Raw genomic sequence first — 16,925 nt, forward strand, 5'->3', positions numbered from 1 at the left:
TTCAGCCGGCAGACATTTGATGGGCTGAATTGCTGTCTCCTCTGCTATTATTTTCTATAACTCTATAGCCAATCTCCTCAGTTCATCCATTGAGACGCTCGGAAGGACCGTTCATATGTAGTTAAATAAGACATCCAAATAATTCTGCCATTGACATATGAGATGAGGATGCAGAATCTTGTCCATTGACATATGAGATGAGGATGCAGAATCTTGTCCATCGGGATTGGGGGTGATCTAGGAAATTGGATCAGGAATTGGCTAGCGGACAGGAAACAGAGGGTGGTGGTTGATAGTAAATATTCATCATGGAGTGCGGTTACAAGTGGTGTACCTCAGGGATCTGTTTTGGGGCCACTGCTGTTTGTAATATTTATTAATGATCTGGATGAGGGTATAGTTGGGTGGATTAGCAAATTTGCTGATGACACCAAAGTCGGTGGTGTGGTAGACAGTGAGGAAGGGTGTCGTAGTTTGCAGGAAGACTTAGACAGGTTGCAAAGTTGGGCCGAGAGGTGGCGGATGGAGTTTAATGCGGAGAAGTGTGAGGTAATTCACTTTGGTAGGAATAACAGATGTGTTGAGTATAGGGCTAACGGGAGGACTTTGAATAGTGTGGAGGAGCAGAGGGATCTAGGTGTATGTGTGCATAGATCCCTGAAAGTTGGGAATCAAGTAGATAAGGTTGTTAAGAAGGCATATGGTGTCTTGGCGTTTATTGGTAGGGGGATTGAATTTAGGAGTCGTAGCGTTATGTTGCAACTGTACACAACTCTGGTGCGGCCGCACTTGGAGTACTGTGTGCAGTTCTGGTCCCCACATTACAGGAAGGATGTGGAGGCTTTGGAGAGGGTGCAGAGGAGGTTTACCAGGATGTTGCCTGGTATGGAGGGGAGATCCTATGAGGAGAGGCTGAGGGATTTGGGATTGTTTTCGCTGGAAAGGCGGCGGCTAAGAGGGGATCTTATTGAAACATATAAGATGATTAGAGGTTTAGATAGGGTGGATAGTGATAGCCTTTTTCCTCTGATGGAGAAATCCAGCACGAGGGGGCATGGCTTTAAATTGAGGGGGGGTAGTTATAGAACCGATGTCAGGGGTAGGTTCTTTACCCAGAGGGTGGTGAGGGATTGGAATGCCCTGCCAGCATCAGTAGTAAATGCGCCTAGTTTGGGGGCGTTTAAGAGATCCGTAGATAGGTTCATGGACGAAAAGAAATTGGTTTAGGTTGGAGGGTCACAGTTTTTTTTTTAACTGGTCGGTGCAACATCGTGGGCCGAAGGGCCTGTTCTGCGCTGTAATGTTCTATGTTCTATGTTCTTTTCTATTTGAACATTGGCTAATAGAAGTCTCACAAGGCTGACTTTTGTCATGGCTACCTTGGATTTGAAATTGACCTTACAGAGTTATGACAATACCACACTTTCCATGCCAGTTTCTATATGTGAAAACTGTTAATTAAAGCACCAGACTCTTCCTACATGATTTTGCTTTCTCCTTATCAATGTTTGCCTTCTTGAGAACTGATAATAAAATGTCAATGTAATTCATTGGCACTCTGGGACATTGTGAGGACATGATAAGGTTGATGCAAGAATGCCAGCCTTTTTATGAAGGTTTTTCTTGTCATTTTCTGCATCTATGAGTGAGATGGTGGGCAGCTGGTGACTAGGAGGTACGCAAGGGCTGGTATTGGGGTAATTCTCCCTCCCTGTGTGGGGAGTGTTCACCTTCCAATGATTAGATAAGATTGGAATCTTGTGAGGCTTTATATGTGCTAATCTGAATCTCACTGTTTTACTGCATATAAGTCAAACCTCTAGATTAATGTTCCACCCTGATGCTCCTGTGCTGGGTACAATTTCAGAACCACAGCTCATTCTATTATCATGGGTATGTGTGAAAGACAGAACCATTGAGATGCAGTTGTCAGTGGGGAAAACTACAGGTTTGAATCAGTTATATCACATCATTTAAATGTACATTGTGAGGAACATCTAATTAGACTTATAATCATCGAATCATAGAATCCTACAGTGCAGAAGGAAGCCATTTGGCCCATCGGGTCTGCACTGAGCACAATCTCACCCAGACCCTACCCCGTAACCCCGTGTATTTACCCTAGCTAGTCCACTAAGGGGTAATATAGCATGGCCAATCAAGCTCCTGACACTCAGGGGTAATTTAGCTTGGCCAATCAACCAATTGCACATCCTTGGACTGTGGGAGGAAACCAGAGCACCTGGAGGAAACCCACGTAAACACAGGGAGAATGTGCAAACTCCACACAGACAGTGACCCACAGCCAGAATTGAGCCCGGATCCCTGGCACTGTGAGGCAGCAGTGCTAACCGCTGTGCCACCGCGCCGCCCATAATGAACTAAGGTTTTGGGGAGCAGTTCAGTTACAGGCTTCAATGATTTTTTTTCTGGGTTCTTGCTGCAGTAAAGACTGCAGAGGTAAATCCACAGAGCCAACTCAAAAAGATTGGTCCTGTAAAAGATCGAACATGACGTGCTTCTTTCATTAATGTGAGACTGGGTCATTCATCCTTCGCTTATTCGAAAGAAGGAAAAGTAGGAAATACATTTGAGTGCCAACTGAATGGCTGATCGCCAATTCAGGAGCCTCACGTGCCTGGCACGTTTGGCCTGTCATGGTTCACTTGGGGGCATTTTCTTGAGTTTTATCCTGGTTGAATCCCACCTCAGTATGGCTGCCAGTGCCAGCAGGAGATGCGCTGATTTTCCCACTGGCAGGAGCACTTCAACATAATTCGGGAGAATCACGGCCAAAGTAATTAAACAAAATATTTGGATGAGGTGTGAATGGCTGGATAACAAATGTCCAGATGAAAAGGGGAGGAATAAAGAAGGAAATAAACAAAAACTAAATCAGCAAAAAAAGCAAATTAAAATAGAAGCAGGCAGAGGCTATGAACTAAAATAGTTGAACTCGGTGTTGCGTTCAGGAGTCTGGAGTGCCGAGTCGAAAGATGAGATGCTGTTCTTAGAACTTTGTCAAAATACTGTAACAGGCCAACGACAGAAAAGTCGGAATGAGAATAAGAGGGAGAAATGAAATGACAAGTGACAGGGAGCTCAGGGTAAGCTTGGGAACTGAACAGAAGTGTTCCACAATGCAGACACCGAGTATCGGACTTTCATGCCTCCATCCATGTCAGAGCGGAGGCAGGTGAGATTTAAAAGTGACAAGCGGGCCCAAATCCAGGATTCCATTCCCCATTCCCATCACCAGCTATTGTTAACAGTGGGTGATAAGGATATGGGCAGTGAGCTTGCATGCTGCACTCCCTACCTTGCTGGCTCTGTCAGGAGGCTTGGATTTTAGACCTCCCTCCACTATTTTCATGGAGTCAGACCTGTTTTGGTAGGCAGCACGGTTCATGGCATGTCAGAGGGTTTGTCAACCTTGGAGAAATCCTACTTTGGAGTTGACAACCTTTTGACAGGTAACTTGAAAAGCTGTTGCCTCCTTCATATGTAATAATGTAATGGTGTACGATAATTAGATATGTTATTAATACAATAGTTTTTGACATGGCTTTGTTCAGAATAAGTAAGTGACCATTAAATTGACCAGTACTGGGACAGTGGAAAAGTCTTCAGATGCATTAGGGAACATTATCCCATGGATAAAGTGCTTTACAGCATTGAATGGTGTTAAGATTCAGATTTTACTACGTCAATTGCACCCTGTACTTTGAATGTTTTCATCAACTGACAGGTCGGCCATATGTTCACCCTGTTCAGCAGTAGAATAAATGGTCCCCTGGACAGCTCCATCAGCCATGCTGAGCAATCCTCTGTTGAGGAAAAAGGAAGGCATATCGGAAGTGCTCGTGTGGATGATTGCACTGTCTGAACAGATACAACAGAGATAGAGAAATTGGGAGAATGGAATAGAGTCCTTACGGGAAATTTCCTCCAAAGAGGTGTTAAGCACACTTCCTCCTTTTGATTTTATGACATTCCCAAGCTAATAGACAATTTTACAGGTCATCTGTAGGTGGGAAAGCAGTCAGGTGAACCTGTAAATTAAGGCACCGGGCCATTGATGGTGTGTCCATCACCTGCACATCTGTCCTCCACCGCACTGTGATTTTAAGAGTGACAGGGTAGGCATCTGGTGTGTCATCCACCTGTGGTCTAATTGAAACACTGAAGTGGGCTGTTAATGTCAAGTTAAGGATCTCATCCTGCCACCACTCAATTCCATGGGCTTCTACCTTAGTTAATAGTCTCACATGTGGGACTTTATAAAAGGCCTTCTGGAAGTTCATGTAGACAACGTCTATAGACATTCCCCTGTCTACTACCTTAGTCACCTCTTCAAAAAATTCAATAGGGTTTGTCAGGCTTGGCCTATCTGTCATGAATCCATGCTGGCTTTCCTTGATTAACTGAACATTTTTGAGGTGTTCAGTTACCCTATCCTTGATTATAGACTCCAGCAATTTCCCCACCATTGATGTTAGGCTAACTGATTGGGAATTCCCTGGATATCCTCGTTCACTCTTCTTAAGAAGCAGAGTGACATGAGCAATCTTCCAATCCAGGGGGACGACTGCTTAATCCAGGGAACTCTGAAAGATCCTAGTTAGGGCATCAACAATGTGCTCTCTTACTTCCTTTAACACCTTCAGATGGAAATCGTCAGATCCTGGGGATTTGTCACTCTTAAATTCCATTAATTTTGTCATTATCGGTGTTTTTCTGATGCGCATTGTATTTAATCCTCAGGACTTCTGGCAAACTATCCTCCTTTTTTGCTGTAAGTACTGAGGCAAAGTAATTATTTTACATGTCTGCCATTTTCCCCGGTCATTAAAAATATCCTCACTTTTAGTCTTTAATGAACCAACATTTTCCTGACCACTCTCTTTCCCTTTATATAGTTATAAAATTTCTTCTTATTGATCTTATATCTTGAACTATCTACAGCGGTGACTTTCCTACACTTGTGTCTACTTTCACCCATGTCAACTAGGTGTCTCTCACTTCCTACCCTTCCTTATGTTCCCACTAAATCTAGGTGCACTCCCAGGATCCACAGCTTAGTTGGGGAGGCCTGTTGACATCAAAGCCCTGTTGCCTGAGATGACATTGGTGAGCGTCTCCTTGTGGCCTAGACCTTACGGGTCTTGGCCTGCTTTCGGGCAACATAAGTGTTGCAGTGCTGCCTTTCTTGGTGTGTGGGGCTGGAGTTATATAGCTCACAGATATGGGGGAGTCAGATGGGCTGGACACCCCCGGGGTCTCCTGGGTGGGAGGCAGCGTCCCAGATGATCCCTGTCCCTTTGGGTGCCCGATGACCCCAGTGCTCCTCCATGGGATTGAGGGGGGGCTAGAGGGGCAGCTGGACTGAGGTCCAGAAGCCCTGCCATCCACTGGAGCTGGCGCAAGATTCCCACTAGTGCCTGCACCATGCAGTTGATACCCTGCACCATGGAGCTCATGCCCTCAGACATGGAGGTCATGAGCTGAACCATGGTGTGGGCATCCCCTGCCATGGAGTGCATGTCCTGTGCCAAGGTCCCTACCACGTCACCACCTTCACAGTGTTGGCCTTGTTGCGCTGCATTGATGTCACCGTCTCCTTGGCCAGAAGGTGATGGGACTTCTCCAGTCTGACTTGCACTCCAATGCTCCCATCGCTCAGGACTCTGCCTTTGCAGCTCTAGCAGCTCTGGAATGACTGGACCCAGGGAGGTGACATTAGTTCATTACAGGGGACAAAGGATACTCACTTAATAATCTTGAGGATTCTCATGTTTGTCTGCTGCCTCCACTTCACCAGTAGCGCAGGCATGCTCTTCCTCCTTCTCGGCCATCTCAAGTGCTCTCTCCTCAAAGGGAGTGACAGTTCAGAGCTCCCGCATGACTCTGGCTGGGCATGCTTGCTCATGCTTGTTGTGGTTGAGTTTGTCTTGCAATGACACAGATAAGGAGAGTGTAGACGGGTGTCGTGAGATTGAAGATGGTGATGAGGTGTGGTAGGCGTGGGACTTAGGTGATAGCTGGAGTGTGAGGAGCATAGCAGATAATGGGGGAACAAGGTTGACTGGTGGAAGGGGGAGGTGGGCCTCGTGCCTGGCGTTGGCAACCCCCGAGGTGGCTGAGTGAGAGATGGAGTTGGGGGTGTGAGGGGTGTGTGACAGGGTCCAGTGGGAGACTGGAGGTGGTTCATTTACCCTGGCTGAGGAAAGCAGATCATTCATTTTTTTCTGACACTGCTACCCCGGCCTCTTTTGCAGTGAGCTGGCACTGAAGGGCTGCCGCTGCATCCCAGGTGAGGGTGTGATCTTGCAGGAAGGCCTTCTTCTGGAGCAGTGGCAGAGTGTACTCTGCTTCTGCTTCACATCATCTAGCAGTCTGGTCAGGGTTTCCTCTGAAAAGCGAAGTGCAGACTTCTTGGCTGCCATCACCTGGAATGGATCTGGAACAAGTCCAGTGATTAGCTGTGGCAGAGTGGGTGAGTCAGAGGGAGCATGCCGCAAGCATTGCGTGATTCTTGTGGGCATAAAAGTTTTACTGATGAGGCATAAGATTCAGTCACAAATCACGTCAGAGGGAATCACTCTGTTTTTCACATCGGAACTGACATTTTGCCTAATTATTGTAAAAGTGCACATTATTTAGCAGAGGTTGTCCAATCGCAGAATTATATCTGATGTTGGACACTGTGAATTGTCTTTTTGCAAGCACAGGCCGGTTTCATATAGTCTGTACCTTGTACCTGTCGAAGAGACATGCCTTTTAATACGATCCACCAGTCTTTGGGGATGTATGACCTACATACCTGGCATCATATAGGCACTGAAATTCATATACTACATTATCCATTTGTGTAATCAGCACAGGTCATTTTGACTTGATGACAGCATCCTGTCAGTGGTGAATTCCACTCCTGTTGTTACTGCATTGTCATGATGTGGAGCATTGTAGCAACCTAAAACAGCTAGCTTCACCTGTTCAGGTTTTGAGATATCTTGCCCTTCCAGGATAATCTGAGGTAGACTGGGAACTTTTCAGGGCTGAAAGAGATGACCTTAGGCCCATTCATGAGTTTGCATGACATATATCGCAAAATGATCCAACCAGGGTAGCCATTATCCCGCAGAATGTCTTTGATGGTCCTATTTTGTATTCTTGCAATTATACTGATGAGTGTAAGGTGACAAGCTTTGACAAAATGTATTTCAGCAATACCAATTAATTCTTGACATGCTCTTCTCATGTATTATTTGTACTTTTTCCAAGAAGGTTTATTCAACAGAATTGGTGTCTCACTGGAGGCTACATCAGTTCTGATAAAAAGTCTTACTCCAGCAAGTTTACATGGGACTGTAATTACTTCCAGGTATGGTCATCAATAAATCAGAAGCAGGTTTATATTTTTAAACTTTGCATTGATCCTCAATATTTAGTGAATCAAAATAACATTTCCCTAATCCATTTGTTCCACACACTTTTGAAGTACAAGTACCCTCCAGCACTGCACAGTTACGAGTCTGGAACTAACACATATATCACTGGACTGAAGCTCCTTGTGATCAGTATCATTTCTTCAAATTCATAATTTTCATTCTATTCCACAGATTTTGCAATCATATGTTATTTGAGCATTTTGCCCCTTCATGATGGCAGTTCATCATATAATGAAATCTGAGACACCTTTTAACTGTTCCTTGGGCATTCCTGGCTTTAATTTGCCTATATTTTGCCATTTGAATTCTGTTTTTTTCAGTAATTGGCATGTTTGCTAATGGTGTTTTCATCCTAATTCTGCCATTAAAATCCTCCATTGATCATTCCAAAATCTGGCAATCACTGAGTCATCTATTCTTTGTATGTAATGTCCCATTTGTTCCACAAAGGCTGAAAGAAATTATAGTTCTCCTGGGAGTTTTTTCAAGGCATCTGATCCAACAAGGTCTTCCTCTTCAGGAACTGAACTGCAATTAAAGCCAGGAGCCTCTCCAAAGGAGACACCTTAACACAATCCAGCAATATAAATGCTAGTGCCGATCCAGGACTTGGAGTTTATTGAATTTTATATACGGTATGTTAAAGTCCATGGTATTTTCTTCCATGGAATGAACATTTCTTTTTCAAATCTATCGAAGTCTGACCATGACTCACTTAATAGATCACCTTTCTTCTAGATTTCATCCAAGAATTGTAATAAAAGATCTACACCTCATCAATTTCCAACTGATTGGCATCTAGCTCACAAAATACTTCATTTCTAACTTTACTTCTGTTAGGAAGTGACAGCGCTGTGTTTCCTCTTTGGTAGGGATGTAGTCTGTGTCCATATAACCACTTCATCCTTCCATTAGCCCTATGGTCCAGACTCTGAGAACAGTGGAGGCTAATCATAGCCTGACAATTTACATTTGTTTTCTTCCATTTTCCACATTGGCTACTGGGATGGTAGTATTCTGTCTGATTTTTGTTTCTGAGCTTCCAACTTCACAATTAGACAACCATTGTCTACTACCACATTGTGTCCCAGAAAGTTAAGTTGGTGAAGGATAGATCTGGAACCAATCTTTACAAACTTATATTTATTTACAGGGTTACATATTATAAGCATATACCTCCTAGTCAACAACCACAGTTTGTCTGTGTCTATTTACAGGGAATTAAATGAATCCCCAGTTAATGTCCAATATCCACATACAATTAACATTGACAAACGTACACAAAGCAATGTCTGTGCCATGACCATGGGAAAGTTTGCAATTGAAGCAGTTTGCTTGCTCTTCCTGCTTCTCGCTGGCAAGAAAGAATGAGATGCAGTTAGCTTTCATGAATCGAGACTCAGTGATCTCCCATATGCAATGATGATTGCTACAGGTGGCAGATTTCAGTGAGGATGACCTTACTGAAGCACAGAGCTGAACAAATTGCTTCACTCTGAGATTCAGGTAAGAGGTTGTTCCCTGAACATTCTGGGAGGATATGACCTCTTGCTGAGAGCCCTTCTCCCCATTTCTTCCTCACTTTCCAAACACCTGGTGCTGTTTTTTGTGTCCTCTTGTTCATTCTCCAAGTTATGTTGTATTTTAAGGGGAATGGTTAAGAGTGCATCTATGTGTGAAAACATTTAATTTATGCAGAAGCCTTGAAGCCAGCCAAAAACACTGTGTGCACCAGTCACACCCCTCTCAGCAGACTTAGGCAACTGTATTAACTAGGGAAAGGGCCAAACACTTGTTGAATCCGAGTAACAGACAGAGGAAGTCAACCAGCAACTGGCCTGTAAACAGCTGACAATTCTTTTAAATAATGCTGGTGGAGGGTCCTTCCTGTTGCTGAACGTGTGGGCAGCTGCGTGAAGTGAAGAAAGGTCTTTAGCTGAGCATTGAGTTCCAAAGTAACACCACTAATGTCAAATCAACATTGCATGCTGATTGATGTCATGATCCGCCTGCCCTACACTCTTCCAACTGTTCCCTGCTAACGCCCTCACCGATATGGTCCCTGGCATGACATAAACTAAAGTGTGGGCATGCACCAATAACACCATTTTGGATGCCAATTGGCCCCTGTGCTCCCAACCCGAAATTTTAAATGCTGCTATCATGTTGTTTCTGTGATTTACACATCAAGTTAATAATCGGAGCTTCAGCCAAACAGTTGAAAAGACCAAAATTTAGCTTGATGCTTTTTAAATTGCTGATCTAACACAACAATGATCAGGAAGCATTTGTGTTTTTGCACATAACAGGAGTCACTGCACTTCAAAATAATTTATTGGATATGAAGCACTTTGGGATAATTCTGAAAGATGTCATAAGGTGCTATATAAATGCAAATATTTTTAAAATAGTATATACAGCAAGTTCACAACATGCCCAGTTTTATTAGAAACCGGTGTGATGATTAAAAGTCATGAATGTAGTTTGGATAAAATCTAGTAAAAAATATTGTATATCATCGAACTGACAACTTAATGCACATGGGGAGGTGGCAGACAGGCAACATTAGCACGAGTGACGTAGGAAATAAGAAAATCTAATCTCTGGAATCAATCAGTAAGCCAACATTATCATCACATACTACATTTTGAAAATACTTCAAAGTTTACAGCAAATGTCAGTTGGAATCTTACAGCAAGGTGCATAACAGAGGGTAGAATTTAAGGCACTTGTACATGTTGATAAAAGAGAGGATGCAGACCTTCTTGTGAAAAATGCCAAAGGGTCAATAGTTGTTATAATTGACCATATTTGAAAGATGAACCCATTGATTGGCTTGCAGTGCGCAGAATGCATTTTAATTTCAGAAGGGCATGCACTTAATGTCCACATCTCATATAAATCGATGACCTGTCGCTAAAGGTGCAATGCATACCTAATCTTAGCCAAATGCAAGCATGCATTTTGGTGGTTTTACTACGAAGAAGTATAAAGGAGGCTGATAAAATTAAAAAGGTAAAAGATAGGGACTTAAAATTGAACCATGAAATTCTTGTGGGTGAGCTCCTAATATATTCATTTGAGAACCTTCTCGATGCTATTTTATTAAAGATGTTAATCCATTTATTTTAAAGTCTTTAATGTATCTAATCAGATTCTGGAGATAAGGACCTTAGAAGAATGCATTGGCATTTATCCACTATTTACCCTATTGCGAAACTTCAGAGCCACGGTACTTCAATGCATATAGTTCTGCACTACTCATGATTTCTCTAATGTAACTCTTGATGCTTCAATTTGCTAGATTTAAGAATAAAATATTAAATCACCAAGTCAATACAACATTGGCACAGTAAACAATCGTGCAGCTAAGCTGCTGATCGTACATTACAATAAATTATTATAGTACTGAGGCAGAAATTAGAAAATAGGGTTTTGGCTGGAAGTACTGCACTAATTAGATATGACAGTTCCAAAATAAAGCTTAGGAAGTTTAGTTTAAGGTTTATTTTGAAGGTTTGGGTTTCTCTTTAAACGCCAAGCATCTTTTGAAGGACCCGAAAGTTAACAGTGGTTCAAATGTAATCAAGACGAGGAATGAAAGTACTGGAAACATAGCTTTTGCAAATTATACAAAAGGTGAAAAACTGAAATATCCAAGAGTATTAGCGTTCATATTGTATCTCCTCTCCCAGTTAAATCAACAAAATAAATAAGACTCCCATTACTAGATCCTAACTCCTGTTTCGTTATTTCAATACTAGTTAAGGCCTCTCAGAACTAAAACTGCCAAAGATATGTCAATTACAGGACAATGCTTTCATTCAGTCATAGGATCTATATTTATAAAGCTTGAACTCACCAGCTGTTTTACTAATGGTCACACCTCTAAATTCAGTGACATTTATGCAGGGGTTCCTTATACTCTTGCCATAATGTTGGATCATTGGGAAAATTCCCATGGGAATTCCAGGTTGATGCCTATGATCAGGGCTATGGTCTAATATGTTGCAGTTGAGAGCTTAGTGGTTTAATGGTTACAAGCAGTACTTTAGCATGATGTATTAGAACTTCTCTAACTGCTTTATTAGATACTATTCAAAATTATTAATTTCTATAATTTGGACACCATTTAAAAAATTACACTGAAGCTACTGCATGTTACAAAATGATTGTATATATCCTCATATACATGTACATGGATAATCAGTTAACTTGTACTAGCATTTTAATCTCTCTGAGTATTTCTGTACTCATTGACGGTGTTACTTGCTATAAAACAAATGATATTAGCTATTCCAGCAACTCCAGCATTCACGCACTGGCTTTATGTTGAGATGTTCAATTTGGGAGTTTCACTCCAGTGTTGACTGTCATTTAGACTTGACTATCTCTAAATGTCTGAGTCCTCATGGTTCTTGGCTATTTTGTTGATTGAAGGTCTTCAAAGTGGCAGGACATGCTACCTCAATTTCAGGTGAAGTCAGCAGCAACATATATCCTGTCCAGTAAAATGTATCTCCTAATGAAGCAATTGCAACTGAGACTCAAGTTGTGTTGCCCAATAAGTTGATGGAATAACTGAACGGAAGCAGCAAGTGGGAATAATGCAACCGGCAATTAAGAAAATAAATACATTTTAAAGCTTTGAGTTCAGGATCATGCTTCCAACCGAACTAAACAATTATGATACAATGAAAATTAGTGTAAGACTGCATTGTAGAAGCACTTCTTGTGCACCTTTTGTACAGAATCCAGGAAATCAATGCTACAGTTTGATTCAGGAATCAAACAATAGATTCAGAGTTTATACTTACTTCAGTATTATAGCTAGAAAAGATGTGCGTGTTAGGTCAATTGGCCATGCTAAATTGACCCTTAGTGTCAGGGGGATTATCTAGCATGGGGTTATGGGGATAGGGCCTAGGTGGGATTGTTGTTAATGCAGGCTCGATGGGTGGAATGGCCTGCCTCTGCACTGTAGGGATTCTATGAAATGCAGTGGCTGTGACAGGATTGATCTGCCTGGTCGTTTGCACTTGCATTAATGCCATCCCAAATCGCTGGGAGAGGGGGGCATGTTGTGGATGGGGAATGGCACTCACACCAATAACTATACACCTGGAACACCCACTCCACAGAACCAGTAGGATTTCGGAGTGATGCTGCTCCCTTGCTGATCTGAACATACAACAATTTTTCTTGGATTAATTACTAATTGACTATGACACTGTAAGACCCAGTCCAGCAAACATGCCTGCTACCCTTCAACATTGCTGGTATGATGGGAGAGTGAGTTGGGGCGGGCGGGAGGGTGAATTTGGAGAAGCAGCGCTGGCCTCATTGACAACAGAAATTATCATTCGGGACAAAAAGAAGCAGGAATTTTCTTCAAAACAGCTCATGAATCCCATGCTTCGGACTCAACTTACCCTCCCCCCACCAATATTTCTACCATGATTTTTACTTATAACCTTGGCCACAATACATTATCAAGGTACTTTTTATGAAGGTTTGAAATTACACTATTTTGACCAAATGTTCCCTTGGCTGTGCACAAATTGTGGCCCAGTGTGGCCTTTGATAGATCTTGCCAATGCTACTCCAAGATTGAATGTGAGAACATATCAGAGATGAATGCCATTTGGAGTCTGCTTTGATGCTTTTGAGAAAACACTTGTCATCTTCTTGACTTCACAGTCTGCAATAAAGCTGAGGCCAGGAGCTCATTAGAGTAGGGGTCTGAATGTACAGGACACCACTGCATGACCCAATGCTTCATGTATCACAAACTTATTTTAGAGATGGTTTATGTGTAACTGCTCATGTTTTTGACTGGAAATGAATGAATAATTATCGCCTTTATATTTTTACTGAAGCTGTGGAACACAATGTCAGATCAGATTCAAAATGAGTCTGGAGGAAAAAAAAGAGGTTTAAATTTTGAGGAAAGGTTGCATAATCTTGTCTTTTATGCCATTGAGTAGAGGAGATTAAGGGGTGATTTGGCTGGTGTGTTGAAAATGTTAAGATAATTTGATAGGCTAGATATACATAATCCATTTCCTCTAGTGGGGGAAATCTAGAACAAGGGGACATAAGAGTTAGGCCAGTTAGGAGGGAAATCAAGGAGCACTTTTTCACTCAAAGGTTAGTCATGGCACCCATTAACTCCATCTCCCAGATTGCCTGGATCTACTACAGGTAGCCTATCACTGCAACAGGTTCACAGCAGACGCCATCTCCCAGGCCCTACACTCAACCTTGGGAACACCTGGATAACAAGGACACTTATGTCAGATTCCTATCAGCCTTCAACATCATTATCCCAAGAAAACACATCTCCAAACTCCATGGCCTAGGGCTCAGCTCCTCCCCTCCCTCCACGACTGGATCGACTTCCTAACCCATAGATCGCAATCAGTAAGGATAGGCAATGACACCTCCTCCATGATTATCCTCAACACCGGTGCTCTGCAAGGCTGTGTCCTCAGTCCCTTACTCTACTCTTTATATACTTATGACTGCGTGGCCAAATTCCACTCCAACTTCATTTTCAAGTTTGCTGATGACACCACTGTAATGGATCGGATCTCAAACAATGGCGAGACGGAGTACAGGAAAGATATAGAGAATCTGGTGAAATGGTGCGATGACAATAATCGCTCCCTCATTGTCACCAGAACAAAGGAGATAGTCATCGACTTCAGGAAGCATGTGGAGGATATGCCCCTGTCTATGTCAACAGTGATGAAGTGGAAATGGTTGAGAGCTTCAAGTTTCTAGGTGTCTGCACTGATACTATAGTTAAAAAAGCCCACCAATGCCTCTACTTTCTCAGGGGGCTAAGGAAATTTAGCATGTCCTCTATGACTCTCACCGATGTTTACAGATGCATCATAGAAAGCATCCTTTCCGGATGTTTCATGGCTTGGTATGGTTCCTACTCTGACCAGGACCCACAAGAAACTAAAAGGGCTGTGAACGTAGTCCAGTCCATCATACAAACCAGCCTCCCATCCATTGACTCTGTCTACACTTTCCACTGCCTCGGAAAAGCATCCAGCATAATCAAGAACCCCATGCATCCCGGACATAGTCTCTTCCACCTTTTTCCATCGGGAAAAAGACATAAGAGTCTGAGATCATGTACCAACCGACTCAAGAACAGCTTCTTTGCTGCTGCCATCAGACTTTTGAATGGACCTACCAGATATTAAGCTGATCTTTCTCTACACCCTTGCTATGATTGTAACACTATATTCTGCACCCTCTCCTTTCCTTCTCCCCTATATACTCTATGAACAGTATGTTTTGTCTGTATAGCGCGCAAGAAACAATACATGTGACAAGAATAAATCAAACACAAGGGAGAAATTTTGAACTCTCCTCCCTCAAAAAGTTGTGGATGTTGGGACAATTGGGAGCTTTCAAGACTGAGACAGGTTTTTGTTAGCTAACAGATATGGAGCTAGGTGGGAAAATATAGCTGAAGTGCAAATCAGCCTTGATAGAACCTGAATGGCTTACTTCTATTGCTAATATTCCTATTAAAGTATCATACTATTTTGTATGTTTAAGCAAATGTTTGTGCTTAGATTTATACTATGAGATTTAGTTAAACAATCTAGGAGGCTAATGATTTTTAAGAAAACCTATGCTGCATGCTCATAATGTGCTCCTGACTTGGTACTTGGGCCAAAATATATCCAGAAAATTAGAAGACTTCTACATCCCTCATACTGTTTCCATCTACATACTTACAAATGGTACATGTGCATCACCTGAAAAATAAGTGATAGTTTTACATTGAATTTTTATATCAAGCTTAACAATGGAAACAAGACTGAAAAATAGGGTACTACCGTTAGCAGTTGGACCTCCACTTTCAATGGCTGCAATATTTCTTCGGAAATATCAACTTTTTCTCCCTGATTTCTACCCATATAAATTAGAGATTGTCAATTACATTTTTCCAGAGTTCCACAGACACTCTCAAGAACACAAGTTATGTGCAAAGGCTACATATATGAGCACTGATAGAATAATCAATAACTTAAAGAAACAAGCATTGCTAATATGAGGGTTTACCATATCTTCTTAATATAATTCTTTTATTATTATTCTCAAAAGCAATTTGCAAAATAAATAATATTATAATCTAGTTGTCACATAATCACCCTGTGTCACAGTCCATTGATTCGCACTGTCTTCATTCCCTGAATCCTTTGCCAGAGTATCCTCTGTTGTTTCTGATGAGTGAGCACTGGTGTTGCCATCTGGAGACTGTCTATGTGAAAGTACATGTACCTTTTCTTCCGTATCTGGCTTCCATGTGTTACTCATATTTAGGCCTTTTATGTCTGGGTCAGTCTTGTTGACTGCCATTGGGTCCAGGTCTCTCCTGCCCTCACAGTCAGAGCTTCCTTTGCTTTTCAGTAGGCATTCCTCTTGAGTAATTTCCTCAGAAACTGTGTAAATCCTATTGCTACTCTGCTCTGCATTGCATGGTTTTGTTCTTTTTCGAAAGAATCCTAAATTTTTAATAGAGTCTTTAACAATACTTTTATTGGTTTGCTTTTCCTTGGATATATCAGTTGCTTTGGGTGTGGACCCATTGCTTAAGGTATTACATGCTGCTGGAGTGTCTGATATTTTAGACATTGGCTTTGGGCAAACCAAAGAGGTTAAATCATAAAAGCTTAGCTTGTTCTTCTGCTCATTTGCACTCGTTACTTTCTTCGTTGAAACCGTCACGTGGTCAGTTGCCCGATCTTCACTCTTAAAAACTTCATTGGGATCTGATATTCTGGACGCTGTGCTAAATGCAGCAGCCTGTTTACCAGGGAGCTTGTTTCCTTTCAGAAGACCCAAGACCTCGTAGCGGAAGCTGGAAATATCTTGTTTCAGTTCCTATAACCACACAGCAAAGGTCTTTTACTTTAATGTATTTAATGATATCAAAAGACAGTCAGTAAACAAATATTTTCACAAAACGATCAGGAAATATCCATTTGCCAATAATATTAATACTTCTCCATTATCACTCCGCTGCTAATATCAATAATAATCAGGGAAACTTCAAGTTGCTCAACCACGCTGTGCAGTCAGCATGAAACCCAGCCATAGATAAAATAAATGGTATACGGTTCCACTTTAGCAGTGGAACAGCACTAGTTTCTTTAACCTAACCTATTGCACCACAATAAGTGTTGCATTGCTGGTCTAATCTATGTACATCCACCCCAGCTGAATCGTGATATTTTTAATAATTATAAATCGGCAATGAATAGCTGGCCACCTACTTTATAATTAAGGATAATTGAGACTTCTTCCCACCCTTAGCAGTAAGTTAGAAGCAGAACAAGTTGTAACATCAGATATTTTGTGAACTGCCACTAACGCATTTCAATTCATATTTGAAGTTTTACTGTTGCTATCATATAATAATTTCCTTTCAACTGAAACTGATCA

General features: G+C 41.8%; 1 protein-coding gene across 1 annotated transcript in view; it reads right to left on the reverse strand.

Annotated features, from left to right (window-relative positions):
* Positions 1-15,605: 15,605 nt before the first annotated feature.
* The window catches only part of trpc4b (transient receptor potential cation channel, subfamily C, member 4b), a 51,924-nt gene continuing 50,604 nt past the window's right edge, over positions 15,606-16,925 (reverse strand). The window contains exon 10 of the mRNA XM_078222861.1: positions 15,606-16,364. Within this exon, the coding sequence (XP_078078987.1) occupies positions 15,606-16,364 (759 nt within the window). The remainder of the gene's footprint in view (positions 16,365-16,925) is intronic.

Source organism: Mustelus asterias, chromosome 10 (genome assembly GCF_964213995.1).
Source record: "Mustelus asterias chromosome 10, sMusAst1.hap1.1, whole genome shotgun sequence".
Lineage (NCBI taxonomy): Eukaryota > Metazoa > Chordata > Chondrichthyes > Carcharhiniformes > Triakidae > Mustelus > Mustelus asterias.